The sequence below is a fragment of the Schistocerca americana genome, chromosome 2 (genome assembly GCF_021461395.2).
Source record: "Schistocerca americana isolate TAMUIC-IGC-003095 chromosome 2, iqSchAmer2.1, whole genome shotgun sequence".
Lineage (NCBI taxonomy): Eukaryota > Metazoa > Arthropoda > Insecta > Orthoptera > Acrididae > Schistocerca > Schistocerca americana.
Window position 1 is genome coordinate 841,629,469 of NC_060120.1, and position 22,378 is coordinate 841,651,846.

A 22,378-nucleotide genomic window follows, 5' to 3' on the forward strand; every position below is an offset into this window, starting at 1 on the left:
ACATTTCGAAAGCTTCTATTCTCTTCTTGTCTAAGCTATTTATCGTCCATGTTTCACTTCCATACATGGCTACACTCCATACAAATACTTTCAGAAACGACTTCCTGACACTTAAATCAATACTCGATGTTAACAAATTTCTCTTCTTCAGAAACGCTTTCCTTGCCATTGCCAGTCTACATTTTATATCCTCTCTACTTCGACCATCATCAGTTATTTTGCTCCCCAAATAGCAAAACTCCTTTACTACTTTAAGTGTCTCATTTCGTAATCTAATTCCTTCAGCATCACCCGACTTAATTCGACTACATTCCATTATCTTCATTTTGCTTTTGTTTATGTTCATCCTATACCCTCCTTTCAAGACACTGTCCCTTCCATTCAACTGCTCTTCCAAGTCTTTTGCTGTCTCTGACAGAATTACAATGTCATCGGTGAACCTCAATGTTTTTATTTCTTCTCCATGGATTTTAATATCTACTCCGAATTTTTCTTTTGTTTCCTTCACTGCTTGCTCAATATACAGATTGAATAACATCACGGACAGGCTACAACCCTGTCTCACTCCCTTCCCAACCATTGCTTCCCTATCATGCCCCTCGAGTCTTATAACTGCCATCTGCTTTCTGTACAAATTGTAAATAGCCTTTCGCTCCCTGTATTTTACCCCTGCCACCTTCAGAATTTGAAAGAGAGTATTCCAGTCAACATTGTCAAAAGCTTTCTCTAAGTCTACAAATGCTAGAAACGTAGGTTTGCCTTTCCTTAATCTTTCTTCTAAGAAAAGTCGTAGGGTCAGTATTGTCTCACGTGTTCCAACATTTATACGGAATCAAAACTGATCTTCCCCGAGGTCATTTCAAATTTCTGCTGTGGTTGTGCATGAGTATCTGCGATTCGCTATTACTCATTCGTGCCCTATAGAAGTGCAGTGCCCTTAGTGGCATATTTATATATTGTTTTAAAATTTTGACTATACCTGTTATATATTCAGGTGGAAAATGTTTTAATTCGGGTTTTAATGTTTTGAGTAGAGCGTTGTCACTCAAATTTCCTTTTAACAACATGTAAGGTGATAGTTTCTTCTGAAGAAGGCGCCCATAGTTGGCGTTGAAAACTAGTTAAAGAATTTTAATTTCTGTTTGCAACCGGGTGGCTGGAAATTTGTGACATTGTCATTAAGTACATTTTCTGATCACAGCAATTTTCAAAACATTCAGTTATGTAACTGGATTCGTGATTTCCTGTCAGAGAGGTCACAGTTCCTAGTAATTGACATAAAGTCATCGAGTGAAACAGATGTGGTTTCTGGCTTTCCTGCAGTTAGTGTTATAGGCCCTTTGCTGTTCCTTATCCACATAAACGATCTAGGAGCCCGTCTTACGTTGTTTGCAGATGATGCTGTCGTTTATCGGCTAGTAAAGTCATCAGAAAAACAAAACAAATTGCAAAACCGATTTAGAAAAGATAGCTGTACGGTGCAAAAATTGACAATTGACTCTAAATAACGAAAAGTGTGAGGTCGATCACATGAGTGCTAAAAGGAATCTGTTAAACTTCGGTTATAAGATAAATCTAATGGTTCAAATGGCTCTGAGTACTATGGGACTCAACTTCTGTGGTCATTAGTCCCCTAGAACTTAGAACTAGTCAAACCTAACTAACCTAAGGACCTCACGCACATCCATGCCCGAGGCAGGATTCGAACCTGCGACCGTAGCGGTCTTGCGGTTCCAGACTGCAGCGCCTAGAACTGCACGGCCACTTTGGCCGGCGATAAATCTAAAGGCCGTAAATTCAACCAAACATCTAGGAATCACAATTACGAACAAATTGAATCGGAAGGAACACATAGAAAATGTTGTGTGGAAGGCAAACCAATGACTCCCTTTTATAGGCAGGACACTGAGAAAATGTAACAGATCTACTAAAGAGACTGCCTACATTACGCTTGTCCGGTCTCTTTTAGAATACTGCTCCGCGGTATGGGACCCTTACCAGATAGGATTGACAGAACACATCGAGAAAGCCTCAAGAAGGGCAGCACGTTTTGTATCATCGCGCAATAGGGGAGAGAGAGTCACTGACGTGATACAAGATTTAGGGTGGACATCATCCAAACAAAGGCATTTTTCGTTGCGGCAGTATCGTCCCACGAAATTTCAATCACCAATTTTCTCTTCTGAATGCGAAAATATTTTGTTGATGCCGACCCTCCATAGGGAGAAAGGATCACCATGATAAAATAAGGGAAATTAGAGCTCGCACGGAAAGAAATAAGTGTTCGTTTCTTCCGCTTGTTGTGTGAGATTGGAGTAAAAGAGAATTGTGAAGGTGGTTCGAAGGACCCTCTGCCAGGCAGATGCGCAGAATATCCATGTAGATGTAGATCCATTGCATGACACCTTTAGTTAAACTCATTTGATCCTGTGGGGAACTATCTGTTTGTAGGTACGGTCACGCTCAGCTGTAACCTCATATAATACCGGGAATCGAAGCCGGGTACGCCGAACGGCAATTAGCAATTAGCCGTCCTGAATGATCAGCTACGAAGGTGGACTTTCCTGTTGTATTAAATATGTTTAGCTGACAGTTTTCGAACATCTGACTGATTTTACGCTATCTTAGAAGGTATGAGATAGCGTCTACATCTGCATCCATACTCCGCAAGCCACCTGATGGTGAGTGGCGGAGGGTACTTTGAGTACCTTTATCGGTTCTCCCTTCTATTCCAGTCTCGTATTGTTCGTGGAAAGAAAGATTGTCGGTATGCCGCAGTGTGGGCTCTAATCTCTCTGATTTTATCCTCATGGTCTCTTCGCGAGATATACGTAGGAGGGAGCAATATACTGTTTGACTCCTCTGTGAAGGTATATTCTCGAAACTTCAACAAAGCCCGTACCGAGCTACTGAGCGTCTCCCTTGCAGAGTCTTGCACTGGAGTTTATCTATCATCTCGGTAACGCTTTCGCGATTACTAAATGATCCTGTAACGAAGCGCGCTGCTCTTCGTTGGATCTTCTCCATCCTCTCTATCAAACCTATCTGGTACGGATCCCACACCGGTGAGCAGTATTCAAGAAATGGGCGAACAAGTGTTCTGTAACCTACTTCCTTTGTTTTCGGATTGCGTTTCCTTAGGATTCTTCCAATGAATCTCTCTGGCATCTGCTTTACCGACGATTAATTTTATATGGTCATTCAATTTTAAATCACTCCTAATGCCTACTCCCAGATAATTTATGGAATTAACTGCTTCCAGTTGCTGACCTGCTATATTTTAGCTAAATGATAAAGGATCTTTCTTTCTGTGTATTCGCAGCACATTACACTTGTCTACACTGAGATTCAATTGCCATTCCCTGCACCATGCGTCAATTCGTTGCAGATCCTCCTGCATTTCAGTACAATTTTCCATTGTTACAACCTCACGATATACTACAGCATCATCCGCAAAAAGCCTCAGTGAACTTCCGATGTCACCCTTAACGTCATTTATGTATACTGTGAATAGCAACGGTCCTACGACACTCCCCTGCAGCACACCTGAAATCACTCTTACTTCGGAAGACTTCTCTCTATTGAAAATGCCATGTTGCGTTCTTGTATCTAGGAGCTCTTCAATCCTATCACACAATTGGTCTGATAGTCCATATGCTCTTACTTTGTTCATTAAACGACTGTAGGGAACTGTATCAAACGCCTTGCGGAATTCAAGAAATCTAACTGGGAACCCGTGGACGAATAGCGCGAGCTGGGTTTCCCACGATCGTCTTTTTCGAAACCCATGCTGATTCCCACAGAGTAGATTTCTAGTCATCGTGCAGGTGACCCTGGGTGAGATTGGGAGTGCAATTTTATGACATAGTATCTCTTACTTCTTTTATAGCGTTTTAGACTTTTTAACCACATTCGTTTCTATTAGTCTCTGTCCGTCTCCTGTTTGGCAGGGGCATATTGAGATGCCAAAGCACAGCTGGACCGCGGCGGAATGCGAGCGCTTCTTGTGACTGAGCCGTTAACAGCGGCTCAGCTTGCGTTCAACATGTACCTCGATGTCTAAATGGCTCTGTGGTGCGTTTACCTTGCCTCCGTTCGTACGCGAGACAATGCGGGAGACACCACCTGCCGACAATGAGAACAGCGGGACCCGCTAGGCAGAGGATACTCGCGAAACGGACAATAGTGCGGGGCGCGCGCGGCCCGCTTCCCGTCACCCCGAGGCGGGTCGGCCGCGCGCCGCAGTCAGCCGCACTCACTCGTGCATTATGCGAGCACACGTCCCTCATTTGGAACGGAGCTGGCAGTGCAGCTGCGCCCCGTCTGCCGGCTGGTCGGGGAAAACGACCTCGAGGCTTCTGCTACGAGAGAGCGCTGGCCGATATATTAAACGCAACACTCTGGCGCAAATGACTACCGCGGAGCTCCCGTCATCTGGGCAGTTTTTACAGGTGGTATCATGAAGCTTCAATTTTTATTTGTATTTTTAGGTGTCGTTAGTCCTCTGAATGGTTTCGTGAGGCCCGAGACGATTTTGTCGCCGGCCGCTGTGACCGAGCGGTTCTAGAAGCTTCAGTCTGGAACCGTGTGGCCGCTACGGTCGCAGTTTCGAATCCTGCCTCGGGCATGGATATGTGTGATGTCCTTAGGTTAGTTAGGTTTTAGTAGTTCTAAGTTCTAGGGGACTGATGACCTCAGATGTTAAATCCCATAGTGCTCAGAGCCATTTTGAACGATTTTGTCTCTTGTCCCATCCTTTTGATCTCAGTGTAGCACTTGTTGTTGGCTGTACTCCAGTCTTCCCCTACAGTATTTACCCACTGAAGTTCCCTCACTGCAGACTCTTGACGGAGGTACAAGTGTACTGAACAGATTACCAAGTATGTGAGTGGCTCGAAGACATCTGAAGTAATAGAAAACAGTACGTTGTCCTGGTTCGTGAGTATTCGTCAGGAATGCCCCCAGCAAAGTATGACAGAACGGCCCTTGTTCTGTATACAGGGGGTCCATTGATCGTGACCGGGCCAAACATCTCACGAAATAAGCATCAAACGAAAAAACTACAAAGAACGAAACTTGTCTAGCTTGAAGGGGGAAACCAGATGACGCTATGGTTGCCCGCTAGATGGCGCTGCCATAGGTCAAGCGGATATCAACTGCGTTTTTATTAAAATAGGAACCCCCATTTTTATTACATATTCGTGTAGTACGTAAAGAAATATGAATATTTTAGTTGGACCACTTTTTTCGCTTTGTGATAGATGGCGCTGTAATAGTCACAAACATGCGGGTTCCTATAAAAAAAAAAGCTGTTGATATCCTTTTGACCTATGGCAGCGCCATCTAGCTGGCCAACCATAGCGACACCTGGTTTCCCCCTTCAAGCTAGACGAGTTTCGTTCTTTGTAGTCTTTTCGTTTGACTCTTATTTCGTGAGATATTTGGCCCAGTCACTATCAATGGACCACCCTGTATAGGTCAAACGACACGAACGGTCCAGGAACGTTGTGTAGAACACGAAAGACACACCCGTCTGCGGCAACCCTTAAAATCAGCAGTGGAAGAACATCGAATTTCCGTGGGACATTCAATGGAATACAATAATACCAAAATTTTAGCACCGGTTTCCAGCTTCTGCGACTCTGTAATTAAAGAATCCTTGGAAATACGTCTTGCTGACAGTTTAATGAATCATGATAACGGCTTTCAGCTGGATAAAAATTGGAATTCAATTATTAAAACTATGCGGTCACAGCGCAATCGACATGTTCAGTCGATACTCAGCGATTAGACTGTTCTTACTTCACCACTGAGGGCAGCACACACTACTAAGCTGCCACGAGCATGTCACCTCCTAACGCATGCGCCGTAAACCGACAGTACGGCTTGCATGCGCGGAATTTGCTATAAATACCATGACTGCATCAGGTCTCTTCACCTGGATCCCTCATCTCCGCTCCATCCAATTCAAAGCCCACAACCACCTCCGACTCCTCAAACTCCTCTCTGGCCGGACATGGGGGTTTGCACCTCTCTACCATTCTCCACACTTACAAATCCTTAATCCGTCCTATCCTCTGTTATGCCAGTCCCGCCTGGATATCCGCCCCCCCCCCCTTCATATTCTGAAAGTCCCTCCAGATCCTCGAGCGCCATTCACTCTGTCTCGCCTTCCATATAAGCCTCCCGTCCCCCACGCGGATCCTCTACGACGCGATTCCTTTCCCCCATCTGCTCCTCTTCCTCGAACATAACCGTATACTCTACACCTCCCGCCATCTTGATCCCCCTCATCCCCTGGTTGCTCCTCTCCTCTCCAACCCCCACCCTCTGCCAAGCCTTCACTGTTGTGTCCTCCCTACCCACCATCTCTACACCCTTCAACTCCTTTCCTGAGGTGGCTTCTGTCAGCTCCCCCTCACTGATGCTGCCCTCTCTCCCTCCATTTATCCCTCCTATCAACTCTGATCCTCACCCCCCCTCCTTTCCTTTGTCCGTTTCCTAGGAACCCTCTTCTCCTCCCCCCTCCGCCCCTCCATCCTGTTTTTACCCGCCTACCCATTCTCTGCCTCCCTTCTCTCCCCCGAGTCCTCTTGCGTTTTCCTTCCTCTGTCTTTCCCCATTCCCTCTCGTGTCTACCCTGCTCCCCCTTCTGAGTCCTCTCCCTTCGTCGTCGTCCCTCCCCCCCCCCCCCCCACGCCTTTCGTTTTTTCCTCTCCACCCCCCTCCATTTTCTTCCCCCTCCTCTTTCCGGGTCCCCCCTCTCATCTGCCTCCACCTGTGGAGTGTCATCTTCGTGCCAACCTTTTAGTACAGTGTTCCTAGTGATTGTTAAGTGTTGTGTGTCTTTTCTGAAGTGTTGCAAAAGGAAATCATGCTGTTGTAGGGTGTGATTTTTTTATATCTCTTGCGAACAGAATCCAGACTGTCGCCGTGTCTTATTAATTGTCTGTCTACTTTTTGCCTGTCTGCTACCTCTGTATTTTATTTTCATCGCCCACCATTAGTTTTATGTTTTAACTTTCCATAATTTTCCACCGTTTTACATTTTATGTCACCGTTTTATCGCCTGTTTTTATTGTTTCTTATCTTCTTATGTTTTAAAAATTCTGTAGGCTGAAGAGCGGCGTACTAAGCTGCTGCCAGCCCACCCCTTTGGGGAAAATCGAAATGCAATAAAGGGAAAAAAAGGCAGGTCTCTTCAGTACTTCGTCTAATCACCTGAGGATGGACGGACGTCTCTGGGCCGAAATATCGTGGCAGAACGTTGATGGAATCCGGCTGCAAACCCGAACATTACTGGAAAAAGAGATACGCTGGGAAAATGTCAGAAGTCACAAGTGCGATTCAGCTAACCAGATTACGACGATGTGTAATGCTTGGTGGCTGATACACACTGAATTAATTATTAATTTTTATTGATACGAAGGTGGCTCCTCAATGAGCTGAAACCAGTAATCGATGAAGGAGTTTTAGCGATCTTGACGTAGGATTTTTTATACACACCTTTTAACGTAACAGATCGCCTGTCCCTCGAATTTACGGTGTCAAGTAATGGCGACAATACTTTTACGAACTTCCAGCATGTTGCACTGCTTGTGGGTCAGCAGCTTCTGTTGGTCAGTACAACGAAAAAACCAGTCCAAAGTTGCAAATTTTGCTTATTTTTATTCGCGCGATGACTAATTTCGGCCTGAGACCCATTTTCAGATCATCGTAACGTAGCCAAAACTGTTCGTTGCACATTTTTGACACGGTTTTCTCATCTTCGGAAATCCCATTTCTGACTATGTTACGATGATTTGAAGGTGGGTCTCGAGCCCGAATCTCGTGGTCGTGCGGTAGCGTTCTCGCTTCCCACGTCCGGGTTCCCGGGTTCGATTCCCGGCGGGGTCAGGGATTTTCTCTGCCTCGTGATGGCTGGGTGTTGTGTGATGTCCTTAGGTTAGTTAGGTTTAAGTAGTTCTAAATTCTAGGGGACTGATGACCATAGATGTTAAGTCCCATAGTGCTCAGAGCCATTTGAACCTCGAGCCCGAAACTAGTCATCGGGTGAATAAATAAAAAAAAGTAAAGTTTGCAACTCTGGGCTGGTTTTTCGTTGTACTGACAAAACGTTTACTTGCAAAGTAAGTCGGAAACAACGGAGACTCACTGCAGTCGCACTGCATGCTTGACAAAGAAAAAATCTTTCGGAGAGCATTCGTTCCCAATCCAGCAGGATTTCAGCCTTCATTTTAGCAGCACTGTGGCTAGCTACCCACTGAAGAAAGTTCTCGATTCATTGTAGTTGTTTTTGCCCGTCTCTACACTGCCCTAATAGTGGTTGCATGCTTGTTTTTGCAGGTGTCAAGTGAGACAGTGATCGACGCCGCGCCCCTCCCACCGGCTGCCGACGCAGCCCGCGCCACAGGTGTTCCGCGACGCCAGCGCCGCAGGTGGACGCGGCCGTAAGCTGGCACCTGCTGTGGGCAGTGTTGGTCGCGGGTCGCAGTAGCAGCAGCGTCAGAAGCAACGGCGGGCTATGGAGGGTCGCAGGGCGCGCTCACGCTGCATCTTCCTGTGCTGCGTGGCGGCCGCGGCGGCCATGTCACTGCTCTATGTCGCCACACTGGACGCCTGGCAGCGGCCCGACCGTGGTAAAGGCCACCTCTCGCATCGCTCCGTAAATCCCACTTAACCGCATGAGTTCAAAAATTTCGATATTGTAGTGCCTGTATTGTTAAAAAGAATATTGCGATGTACCTTCGGACATGCGTGCACGTCCGAAGGAACAGCCACTGCAGCAACTACAGCCGTTACGAAATACACGAAATGTATTCGCAGTTGCGAATACGAACAACCATCAGCAATGTAATGGAAAGACGACAACGAAAATCAGTGCTGGACTGGGACTCCCCGCTTTAAGCGAGCACTCATCTTAACCGCTAACCCAAAGCGGTTAATGCCCCTAGTACACGATGCGCCTAAACGCTACACCTGTGCACCATCGCCCCAAACGTGCATATCTGTAACTATCGGCTGCTTCACGTAGACCCATTACACCACCCACGTGAGATATACCTGGTGCACTTGCGCAGTAGACGGTAATAACGCACGAGGCGCAGACAGAACTGTCTAATCTGTTGTAAGTCATTCGTTCTACCGCGCGAAACTCAAGGGGCGCCGTGTGACATGTTGGAACGTCTTTCGTTCAAATATTTATGTGAGCTCAAGGTTCCTATTTAATAAGAAATTGTTTTTATCATTATTTCAAAAAATGGTTCAAATGGCTGTGAGCACTATGCGACTTAATATCTGAGGTCATCAGTCCCCTAGAACTTAGAACTACTTAAAACTAACTAACCTAAGGACATCACACACATCCATGAACGAGGCAGGATTCGAACCTGCGACCGTAGCGGTCGCAGACTGAAGTGCTCGGCCACCACGGCCGGCTAATCATTATTTGTTAAGTGATTTTTATTCTCTTGCATAGGTTAATACTGTTCTGAATTACAGACTCGATAGTTACTTTGATAATACGACACTTGGTTACACACGTATAAGTTCACCATGTGATCGAAACTGCTGGCCGGGATGGCCGAGCGGTTCTAGGCGCTTCAGTCTGGATCGGCGCGACACCTACGGTCGCAGGTTCGAATCCTGCCTCGTGCATGAATGTCCTTAGGTTAGTTAGGTTTAAGTAGTTCTAAGTTCTAGGGGACTGATGACCTCAGCAGTTAAGTCCCATAGCGCTCAGAGCCATTTTTGATCAAAACTATCCGGACACCTGCTGAAAACGACTTAAAAGTTCGTGGCGCTCTCCATCGGTAATTCTGGAATTCAATACGGTGTTGCCCCAGCTTTAGCCTTGATGACAGCTTTGACTCCCGCAGGCATACGTTTAATCAGATGCTGGAAGGTTTCTTGAAAGATAGCACCCTTGTCTTCACGGAGTGCTGCACTGAGGAGAGGTATCGATGTCGGTCGGTGAGGCCTGGCACGAAGTCGGCTTTCCAAAACATCCCAGAGGTGTTCTGTAGCATTCAGGTCAGGACTCTGCACAGGCCAGTCCATTACAGGGATGTTATTGTCGTATAACCACTCGGCCACACGCCGTGCATCATGAAAATGTGCTCGATTGTGTTGAAAGATGCAGTCACCATCCCCGAATTGCTCTTCAACAGTGGAAAGCAAGAAGGTGCTTAAAACATCAATGTAGGCCTGTACTGTGACAGTGCCACGCAAAATAACAAGGGGTGCAAGCCCCCTCCATGAAACACGACCACATCACAACACCACCGCCTCCGACTTTTACTGTTGGCACTACACACGCTGGCAGATGACGTTCTCCGGCCATTCGGCATACCCACACCCCGCCATCGGATCGCCACACTGTCTACTGTGATTCGTCACTCCACACAACGTTTTTCCATTGTTCAGTTGTCCAATGTTTAAGCTCCTTACACCAAGCGATGCGTCGTTTGGCATTTACCGACGTGATGTGTGGCTTATGAGCAGCCACTCGACCATGAAATCAGTTTTCTCACCTCCCGCCTGTCATAGTACTTGCAGTTGATCCTGATGCAGTCTGGAATTCCTGTGTGATGGTCTGGATAGATGTCTGCCTATTACACATTACGACCCTCTTTAGCTGTCTGCGATCTCTGTCAGTCAACAGACGAGATTGTCCTGTACGCTTTTGTGCTGTACGTGTCCCTGCACGTTTCCACTTCACTATAAAATCGGAAACAGTGTCCTAGGGATGTTTAGGAGTGTGGAAATCTCGCGTAGAAACGTATGACACAAGTGACACCCAATCACCAGACCACGTTCTAAGAGGGTGAGTTCCGCGGAGCGCCCAATCCTGCTCTCTCACGATATCTAATGACTACTGTCGTGGCTGGTATGGAGTACCTGGTAGTTGGTGGCAGCACAATGCACCTAATATGAAAAACGTATGTTTTTTGGGGTGTCCGGATACTTTTGATTACACAGTGTATATATATATTTAAGTTTATACAGCAGTTTGCACATTGGGGACCCATTTGTTTTGGAGCTATTTCTCTAACAGTAGCACTAAATCTTCAGATTACAACGACGACGAAAGCGAAAAGTCAGATGTTGTTAAATTCGACCCTGGCTGAACATAAGGAACGAAGGCATGGGATTATATTCACTGCTTATGAAAGAACTGAGGCCCGAAGATCCGCAAGAATTTCCGAACATCGTGAGGCTGGACGTGGCCTGTTCGAGAAGCTGCTGTTTATGATAGAAGATGGAATTAGCAAGAGTGATACAGTCGTGGGGGAGACTATCTCACCTCGAAAGAGCCGGCCGCGGTGGCCGAGCGGCTTAGGCGCTTCAGTCCGGAACCGCGCGAACGCTACTGTCGCAGGTTCGAATCCTGCCTCGGGCATGGATGTGTGTGATGTCCTTAGGTTAGTTAGGTTTAAGTAGTTCTAAGTTCTAGGGGACTGATGACCTCAGATGTTGAGTCCCATAGTGCTCAGAGCTAACTGAACCATCGGAACCTCGAAAGTAAGAATGAAATCATGTTTATACGTTTTGTGATCATACCAACCTAGACCACTGATAACATACCGGTAAACGCCCTGTTATGTTGCAGGCTGGTTGTAACATTGTTTCCTTGCAAATAGGGAATCTTTTAAGAGTCTGGCTCTTAGCCACAGAGTAGCGCAGCCCACCATTTCAAAAGTTGTTGTGGATGTATGCACTGCAATTTGCTGCATTTGAAAGGACCACTACTTAAAGGTGTACTAGTGTTATATTTCCAAATGCTACTCAGAATGTTTCAGTCCTCTTTTATCGCACTGGGCGAAACTGCACAGACTTTGACGCCTACCACTGCCAGTTTCTCTTTTCTGGCCGCGTGAAATAAACAAGAGATGCAACCAAAGCAAACATGGACTTTCATAAGCCAAGGCAAAAAAAAAAAAAATGGTTCAAATGGCTCTGAGCACTATGGGACTTAACTTCCAAGGTCATCAGTCGCCTAGAACTTAGAACTACTTAAACCTAACTAACCTAAGGACATCACACACATCCATGCCCGAGGCAGGAGGGACCGTAGAGGTCGCGCGGTTCCAGACTAAAGCGACTAGAACCGCTCGGCCACAGCGGCCGGCAAAGTAAGGCATCACGGCACAAATAGAAAATCACCGTGTGGCGTTAAATGCATATTTCTTGGAAAGAAACGATTGCCGACGTATCGTATTATGATACAGTGAGTCACACGTACACCTTTCCTCGCTGTATGCCTGAATTAAGACGCTTAACACCTCTTTGCTCCATTTCATTTCTATAATACGAAGTAATCAATAGAAAAAATGCTTTCACAAACAGCTAGTAAAAAAGAAAGTCTACTTCCAAATAATAATAATAATAATAATCTGCATTTATGAAAACCTACTTACTGAAACAAAACGCGAAAAATTCTCAACACGAAAATCTGAAATTAGCTTCTAGCCACCAAGCAGTAAGTAAATAACAAGCAGAAAACACTGCGGTAGCCCCTTGCGCGTATACGCGAGTTATCGCTGCCTAGTGCGCATGGGCGGATTCACAACAGAGTAGAACTGCTCTGTTCTGGCACACGGATAATGTGACTGCTAATTTTCATAGTTTCACCTGTTCTACCGGTAGATGGCTGTCCCGCTAGACCAGTACCGTTCGCGGCGGATCGTCGTGTAATACCCGCTTAAGGCGACTGCTAGCATGAAATGAGAAATCCGGGTTCGAGTCGTGGTCCGGCACGCATTTTCACTGTCGTCATTCCCTTACACAGCTAATGGTTGTTCGTATTCGCAACTGCGAATATATTTCATGTAAAAAAGTTTAATTTTTAAATATTTCACAAATCTAACCTTTAAGCCGGCCGCGGTGGTCTAGCGGTTCTAGGCGCTCAGTCCGGAACTGCGCGACTGTTGCGGTCGCAGGTTCGAATCCTGCCTCGGGCATGGATGTGTGTGATGTCCTTAGGATAGTTACGTTTAAGTAGTTCTAAGTTCTAGGGGACTGATGACCTCAGATGTTAAGTCCCATAGTGCTCAGAGCGATTTGAACTAACCTTTAAAGCCATAGTAATCAACGAATACAAGAAAAAAATGCCAAAAAATAAACAGTCAATTGTCTTAACGAGGTGATTTCATGTGGAATGACTGGGACACACCAATTTCATCAACCCAACATTTCATAAGGTGTACTTGAAAGCTATTTCGCATATTTCCTAGGCACACTCTAATCTCGAAACATCAATTAACTCGTATTGCCTAAAACAAATTGTGGTCCTAAAAAACAAGCAAAGTGAGCCTAAATGTAATAAATTTACATCAAAACTACATACTGCTGCCGGCCGCGGTGGCCGAGCAGTTCTAGGCGCTTCAGTCTGGAACAGCGCGACTGCTACGGTCGCAGGTTCGAATCCTGCCTTGGCATGGATGTGTGTGATGTCCTTAGGTTAGTTAGGTTTAAGTAGTTCTTAGTTCTAGGGGACTGATGACCTCAGATGTTAAATCCCATAGTGCTCAGAGCGATTTGAACCATTTTACATACTGCTGCAGTGGTTTCCTTTAGAAACCACTCATAGAAGCAATAGTACAAATTCAGATTTACCACTAGATGTTTCTGTCTTCCAACAGCATCCGTAGTTTCAGGCGAAACACATATTGGTACTTAAAGAACTGATAAAATGGTGTTTCCAGGCAAAACCACCGTTGCTCAAAGGATTACATCCATCCTCCCACTGGTGACTTACCACCACCCTGTTGCTGAATGCTGCACGAAACTGAAGGCAAAGTCTATATCTGACGATGAAACCACACGGCAATAGGTGTATGTAATTATTTTTTAAATATTTATGGTACGTAAAATTCGGAACTCATCGAAATGGTATCCCTTTTCATTCTCCCGAATTTCTCCTCTATTCATTCACCCGCACAGACATCCTTTTAAGCACTACTCACACTGCTGCATCCACATGATACGCGTTTATATTTTAAATTATGGTACTGAATCTATGCCTTGTTATTATGTAAAACATTCATTTTGTTAACTGCTATGTCCAATTTTATAAAATATTTTAAACTTTTTTGCTCTCATATGGCTGAAGAGCGGTGACTTATATCCGCTGACAGCTCTCCCTCCTTTCGCATGGGACGAGGGGAATGAAATGACAATAAAGAGAAAAAAAATCCGAACTCAAATATCACTCAGCCGGAGCAGTTGGAGCAACTCTCAAACATTCTCGAGGAAACTGACTTCGAAATCTTCCGAACATCTTTAATCATGTTAAAGCTAGGCCTCTTTGCTCTACGATAGAATGCTTGCCGCTCACCTGCCACATGAGTGACTGTGATTCGATAACCGGTTGATGCAAATTTTTAACGGGGGTTCATGTTCCACGAGCGTTTTCGTGAAGCGTAGAAAACATAACATGAAAAAAATTATGTAATTTTTAAGTTAAGCAATCCTTTATAAATGATCGGTAATTAAGTATTCCCTACTTCCTTCTTCCATCTATTGTCCACATTAAACAATGTCCAGTCCAAGTAATTAATAACAAGAGTCTTCCATGAAGCTTTGAGAGCAGCGAAGATTACAATAAACTTTCATGTTCTTTTAGCTTTCACGTTGAGATGGCTCCAGTTCTTCTTGTCTAGGTGTCAGATTCTTGAAGCTGAAAATCTAACATCTGGTTCTCACGGTTGGTTTGAACTCAATAAATTGAAAGACTGTTGTTGCAGATTTTTTACGTGAGTGTATTTTCCACTGATTTTCCCACATTTTAGTGTATCATACAGTATTTTGATTTTTCACATTGACAAAGCGGAAATTACATTGTTCGCACTTATTATACAAAAATACGTCCGATGACATCAGGACAACATTATGACTCTCACAGTCTACGGAATTACAATATTCCAAATGGTTTACTATTTTTCTTAACAAATGAGTTCCTACTAGTTTTCGCTACATTATTAATTTCGATTATTATTTCATAAATGAATCCAGAAATAAACATAGTAAACAGTACAGGATTGCGTAGTCAATAACAGAAATTTTAAGTGTGCAAATAATCCGTAATTTCAAATTTTTTTAAGAAAAATAATGGTAACTGTACATTCAGAACTAGTACTTATCGATTATAGCATCGAAACTAAAATATTTTGTGAAGTAATTCCTTTTCATAAATTTTAGCTTGAAATGTAACATACTGTGTGTAAAATTATACGAAATTTTCAGAAAAGCAACTGAGATAATATTAACCTGCCCAAAATTCGAAAAAAATACTGTATCGACAAATGCTGTCGAGGAAAAGTAATGTTAGAGGAGGCTGTCCCATTACAAGTACATATACATATTTCCAATGAAGACTTGAATGTTCTGTGTGATATTAAGACACGAATTTTCAATAAAAAAATGACAATTACGTGTTTTGTGTTATTTACCTTACATTTAAATCACGTTAACTTTTCGAACTGAATGCGAAAAACACGAAAAAAATAAAGATGACAAATCAGTCATTACCAGTCTACAGCGCTACCCGTTTTTTTCCGTATTTACGTATTTTACACTTCACATAGATGCTTATAGACTACGTATCTGTGTTTAAAAATTGGCATCGGCTAGGAATCGATTCCCGGTCGCCCACATTGCAGGCGAACATCCTGCAACAGCCACAAGGCCAGTCAAAAAGATGTTCTAGCTTTAGCGAATTAAAGAAGCTCGGAAATCTTCAAAATCGATTTTCTAGTGTTTTTTTGAGAGTTACATGCTGATATGAGTTTCGAACTTCACATACCATAAAAATGAAACAAATACAAAAATCTTCTTTCCATGTGGTCTCCATCTGAGCGTTAAAGCGCGTACCATGGTACACGAATGATGGTACCGTTGGAAACCGAAGCTTTTGCTTGAACGTTAGCCTTCGAGCGGTGAAGATGTCTGCAGTTGCGCACCTCACAGCTCCCGCGGCACGCTGGTAAAGGGGTTTCAAGAGCAAATAAGACAGAATACTGCAGCTTGTTGCAAAGAAGCCTTGAGTGTTTTAATTCACAATATGAAATGATGTCGTGCCTTTTTGACATCAGAAATAAATATTATCACAAAGGAACAAACATGTCATAGCATTATCACGTTGAAATAGTCTAGGACACGGATGACAGTGCATGGAACTAGAGAGAAACTAAAAGCCTCCGTTTAGACTACTGCCGCGAAGGACACGTCTTAGAGACCTCGAAAAAGAAGTGGTGCTGTAGCTGAGGATATTTACGTACCCAAAGTATAGTTTTATGACAGATTCGATTGGCCAGTGGCATGGAATCTTAGAGTACCCGATAACTTCCCGGAGAAGTAATTGCTTTTCCCATCACAGTTTGTTCTTCGCTATTTTCCGTTGTACAAGTTACGAGTATTCGTCCTCTAAAAGAAGTTAGTTTCTCCTCTCTCGGCGTGCTCGTCCACTTTTTCACTCATAATGACCGGTTTCTTTTTTGTGTGTTAATCACTGCCGTGGTATATCACGCAGCGACCGCAGAGAAGGCAAGAATTACTAGTTTCCTTTTAGCACTAGGTCTACAACTACAGATACATCTACATACATATTGGGCAAGCGGCTGTATGGTACGTGGCGCAGGGTACTCTGCTACTACTAGTCATTTCCTTTCCTGATCCACTCGCAAATAGAGCGAGGAAAAAACGAATATATACCTCAGTACGAGCCCAAATCTCTCTGTCTCCGATCTTATCTTCGTAGAACTTACACGAAATGTACATTGGTGGAAGTGGAATCATTCTGCAGTCAGCCTCAAATGCCGTCTCCCTAATTTTTCTCAATATTGCTCCTCGAAAGGAACGTTGCCCTCCCTCCAATCTTTCCCAATTGAGTTCCCGAAGTATCACCGTAGCACTTGCCTATTGATCGAACCTATCGGTAACATATGTATCAGTCTACTTCTGCATTGCTTACATGTCTTTGCCGGTCATGGTGGCCAAGCGGTTCTAGGCGCTTCAGTCCGGAACCGTGCGACTGCTACGGTCGCAGGTTCGAATCCTGCCTCGGGCATGGATGTGTGTGATGTCCTTAGGTTAGTTAGGTTTAAGAAGATCTAGGGGACTGATGACCTCAGATGTTAAGTTCCATAGTGCTCAGAGCAATTTGAACCATTTTTAGATGTCTTTCTTCAGTCAACAGTGGGTCGCTGTAGTGTCTTACATGCGGCCTCCTTTACAGATGAACCACACTTTCCTAAAATTCTCTCAACAAACCGAAATCGACCATACGCCTTCCCTACTACACAATCCTTACATGCCCATTCCATTTCATATTGCGCTGCTGCGTTACGCCTAGATGTTTAATCTACGTGATTGTATCAAGCAGCACACCACTAATGCTATATTCCTACTCATCTGCAATAGCTTACATTTTTCTACATTTAGAGCTAGTTGCCATTCATCACTCCAACTAGAAATTTTGTCTAATTCATGAGTAGTAAAGCAAATTAAATCACTTAATAAAAGCAAGTCTTCTGGTCGAGACTGTTTACCAATTAGGTTCCTTTCGGAGTATGCTGATGCATTAGCTCCATACTTAACAATCTTATACAACCGTTCGCTTCACGAAAGATCCATACCCAAAAACTGGAAAGTTGCACAGGTCACACCAATATTCAAGAAAGGTAGCAGGAGTAATCCATTAAATTACAGGCCCATATCGTTAACGTCGATATGCAGCACGATTTCGGAACATATACTGCGTTCAAACATCATGAATTACCTCGAAGAAAACTGTCTATTGACACACAGTCAACATGGATTTAGAAAACATCGTTCCTGTGCAACACAACTAACTCTTTATTCGCATGAGGTGTTGAGTGCTATTGACAAGGGATTTCAGACCGATTCAGTATTTCTGGATTTCCGGAAGGCTTTTGACACTGTACCACACAAGCGGCTTGTAGTGACATTGCGTGCTTACGGAATATCGTCTCAGTTATATGACTGGATCTGTGATTTCATTTCAGAGAGGTCACACTTCTTAGTAATTGACGGAAAGTCATCGAGTAAAACAGAAGTGATTTCTGACGTGCCCCAAGGTAGTGTTATAGGCTCTTTGCTGTTTCTTACCTATATAAAGGATTTAGGAGACAATCTGAGCAGCCATCTTAGGTTATTTGCAGATGACGCTGTCGTTTATCGACTAATAAAGTTATCAGAAGATCAAAACAAACTGCAAAACGATTTAGAAAAGATATGTGAATGGTCCGAAAATTGACGGTTGACCCTAAATAACGAAAAGTGTGAGGTCATCCACTTGAGTGCTAAAAGGAATTCGTTATACTTCGGTTACGCATAAATCAGTCTAATCTAAAAGCCGTAAATTCAGCTAAATACCTATGTATTACAATTGGTTCAAATGGCTCTGAGCATTATGGGACTTAACATCTGAGGTCATCAGTCCCCTAGAACTTAAAACTACTTAAACCTAACTAACATAAGTACAACACACACGTCCATGCCCGAGGCAGGATTCGAACCTGCGACCGTAGCGGTCGCGCGGTTCCCGACTGAAGCGCCTAGAACCGCTCGGCCACCACTATTACAATTACGAACAACTTAAATTGGAAAGAACACATAGAAAATGTTGTGGGGAAGGCTAACCAAAGACTGCATTTTATTGGCAGGACACTTGGAAAATGTAACAGACCTACTATGGAGACTGCCTACACTACGCTTGTTTGTCCTGTTTTAGAAAAATGCTGCGAGGTGTGGGATCCTTACCAGATAGGACTGACGGAGTACATCGAAAAAGTTCAAAGAAAGGCTGTACATTTTGTATTATCACGAAATATGGGAGAGAATGTCACAGAAATTATACTGGATTTGGGCTGAACATCACTAAAAGTAAGGCGTTTTTCGTTGTGACGGAATCTTCTCACTAAATTGCAATCACCAACTTTCTGCTCAGAATGCTAAAATATTTTGTTGACACCGACCTACATAGGCCACGATAAAATAAGGGAAATCAGAGGTCGTACAGAAAGATATAGGTGTTCGTTCTTTCCGCGCGCTATACAAGATTGGAATTATAATAGAGAATAGTGAAGGTGGTTCGATGAACACTCTGCCAGGCACTTAAATGTGATTTGCAGAGTATCCATGTAGATGTAGAACGCCGACTCGTCCCCGTACTCCACAGCATCATAAGCAAACAGCCGTAGGCTGCTGCTTATTCTGCCCGCGAGATCATTTACTTGTATACAAAATAACAGCGGTCCTATGCTACTTGCCTGGGGCACCCCTAATGATACCCTTGCCTCCGGTGAACACTCGACGTCGAGGACAACATACTGCGTTCTTGCTTAAGAATAACCACGCACCACTTCTTGCGTTCGCTTTAGTGCCAGCTTCGTTGCGTGTTTTTAGGAACATGTGCGAGTAAATGGGCGCAAAGGTCCCACGGAGCCTCTCGGCGCTGGTAAACTTCACGGCTCCTATTCACCAACATGTTACATTTTTTAAAAAAATCTATATGGGATGTTTCTGAAAGATTCATCCAGTTTTGCAATACTGTGTTCTCTACACAAATAAAGACAAACTTGTGCTGAATTTGAATATCGGTATAGAGCTATACAGTTCTATTTTCGAAACGGTCATCCATTGTTACAAGAGTATACTTTTGCATGATTGCTGAAACAAGCTTCCTGTCCATGTTACGACTATGTTTGTGATAAAGGTAAAGAATGAAGGAACCTATCAAAAGAGGCTCCTGGAAATAGGCAACCATCGGAAAGATAAGTGGCTTTCACTCTGGTCACTAGCACTGACATCTAATTCTTCATCTACAGTGACTGTCATTAATAGTCAGTCACTTTACTACACGTAGTAGAAAGTGTTTTATTTTCCTCTATATTTTTAATGTGTTTTCAGTAAATTAAAAACGCTTTCTTTTAATAAATATCAACTGTATCACATAATTTCATAGGCAATATATTATTAAATAATATATTTGAGTTTAACCCTATAGCGTCTAAATATTCGGTCATAACTTAATTTTCCTAGAAAAGAGAAATGATACTCGAACTCGTAACTTCGGGATGGTGCAGTGATTACCACAATGGACTCGCATTAAGAACGGCAACGGTTCAAATCCCCGTCCAACCATTCGCATTTCACACTTCCATGATTTTTCCCTAAATCCCTTAAGGCAAATGCTCAGATAGACCGTTTGAAAGGGCACAGCCGATTTCCTTCCTCATCCTTGTCTAATCTGAGCTTGCTCCCCGTCTCTAATGGCCTGGTTCTCGACACGACGTTAAACACTAATCTTCCTTCTTTCTGCTTTATAACCGCTTTCAAAGGTTCCCGAATGTAACTATTTTTACTGTGTACCCAGGCTACGTAGAGCGACGACACCTACCGCAACATCATCAAATTATAGAGGCTGAAACGAGATACATTCCACGATGTCTCACAACAAATTCCGCATTTTTTTCAGCCGTAATTGGTAAAGAAATAAACCTGTTGTCTTACTTATTGAACGCTCTTCGTCGTAGAAAGCAAACTCTTCAAGGAAAGATAGAACCTTAACGCGATGAGTATAGGAAATGTCTTATTTTTCAGTTACTTTTCAACACCTTGAAAATTTTTTTTTTTTTTTTTTTTTTTTTTTTTTTTTTTTTTTTTTTTTTTTTTTTTTTTTACACTTGCTCGCTCGAAGATTGTATGGAATATCTTTAGGGCTGTATAGCAGTGTAAAAACTTTACCTAAACCCTATGCGTAGTATGTTTTGCAGACCTGCCTAAGTAACTGATCCATAAATATTCCTGCAAATTTGATCTAATTGTTACAAACAAATAATTTATTAATTGTCACATTTTCATTCAGTGAATTTTTTAAGGTGTATGACAGTAGTTTACTTTATAGTACATTAGAGACCAAAATTATCGGCAATAGTAAGATGAGGTACTGGTATAATACTGGTAAGTCAGCGTAAAAGTACACCAAATTGTGATGCAAATGTAAACTATCCCCCGTTCATACGGAAGGATTGCGAAATTACACGGCAAAATACGTGTTAACCAAAATTTAATTCGCAGTGTTAGACTGCACAAAATAAGACACTCATATCAGAGTATTTTTTTGTGAAATAGAAGAAAATTTACTAAACGACATCGCAAAACATTATGAACGAACTTAGAACTCGAATTTCTCAAATGTGCGAAACGGATGCGGCGTACACGTTCTCTTGATGTTCCTAGAAATTTCAATCAGGCTATAATTGAAGAGTAAGCAAATGCTGCGTTTTTTTGGGGGGGGGGGAGAAGGGCAGGGGGGGAGTAGGCGTTGATTATTTTTTCAATCACTGTTAGCCGGATCGCAGAATTAACTTCGTGTACGTATGGACTCGTGCATCGAAAATAGGGCAGTGGTATCCAAACAGGGAAATGTAATGATCTGTATAAGAACTTGATCATTCTGCCACACATAGCGGCGGATGTCTTTGGAGTACACACTTAAGGCCACAATGTTATCGATTGCGAAGTTCGAATATTGATGAAAAATAGTTATATTTGTTTCTATTCCTGGCGAGTTGATGTGTTTCTGCGGTAGAGGTACGTGTCTTCATTTCTTTTCTGTTTATACAACTTGCAACCCCGGCAGAACAGTGTTTTAATCTACGCCACACTTTGTCGTCTACGCCACACTTTGTCGTCTACGCCACACTTTGTCCCGCATTTGCTGATGTCTCCCATTGTACTGCGCCTCTGGAGAATAATGCACGAGGCCTCATACAGGGTTTTCTTTCACGAAGCTCTGTGCACATTATTCACAGACGTGCAGCGCATTTATGAACTTTCTGTAACGGTAGTCGGTACTGTACGCCGCTTTCTTAGCACCGTTTGTGTTCTGTAAAATAAAATCTAAGCAGTATGTACCCCTTTTCAAGGTTGCAGATTTATTATGCATAATGAGCATTATATGTTCATCTTCGTGAAAGAAAATGTCTATGCGAAAATTTATTTTTTTAGTGGTATTTTTACTAAATATGTTTACAAGGCAATGTTTTACAGCTCTTAAATGGTTCAGAAGACACCTTACATGACAAAAGCTTGCTGTACTGTATTCGTTTAATCGTTTTTATTAATTGGAACTATTTTCGATTTTAAATCATCACCACGTTAACAGATGTGAGCATAACACGGGAGGAGATGGTTGCGTGAAAACTGAAGTGTTTGATTTTGATCAGAGTTGGCGACCTTTATATTTTTGAGCGTTTGTAGTAAGATTTCGTCTTTGTAAGATTGCAGAGGAGGTTTGTAAGGAATCAGTTTGCAGTTAAACGGGAACATACCGTAGTCCAGTGGCCGAAAA

The 22,378-nt window shown here is 43.2% G+C and overlaps 2 protein-coding genes across 2 annotated transcripts in view; one reads left to right on the forward strand and one right to left on the reverse strand.

Annotated features, from left to right (window-relative positions):
* LOC124595590 overlaps positions 1 to 22,378 on the reverse strand; it is a 477,082-nt gene that overhangs the window by 411,722 nt on the left and 42,982 nt on the right. The window lies entirely within an intron of this gene.
* The window catches only part of LOC124594478, a 113,614-nt gene continuing 99,760 nt past the window's right edge, over positions 8,525 to 22,378 (forward strand). The window contains exon 1 of the mRNA XM_047132853.1: positions 8,525 to 8,639. Within this exon, the coding sequence (XP_046988809.1) occupies positions 8,525 to 8,639 (115 nt within the window). The remainder of the gene's footprint in view (positions 8,640 to 22,378) is intronic.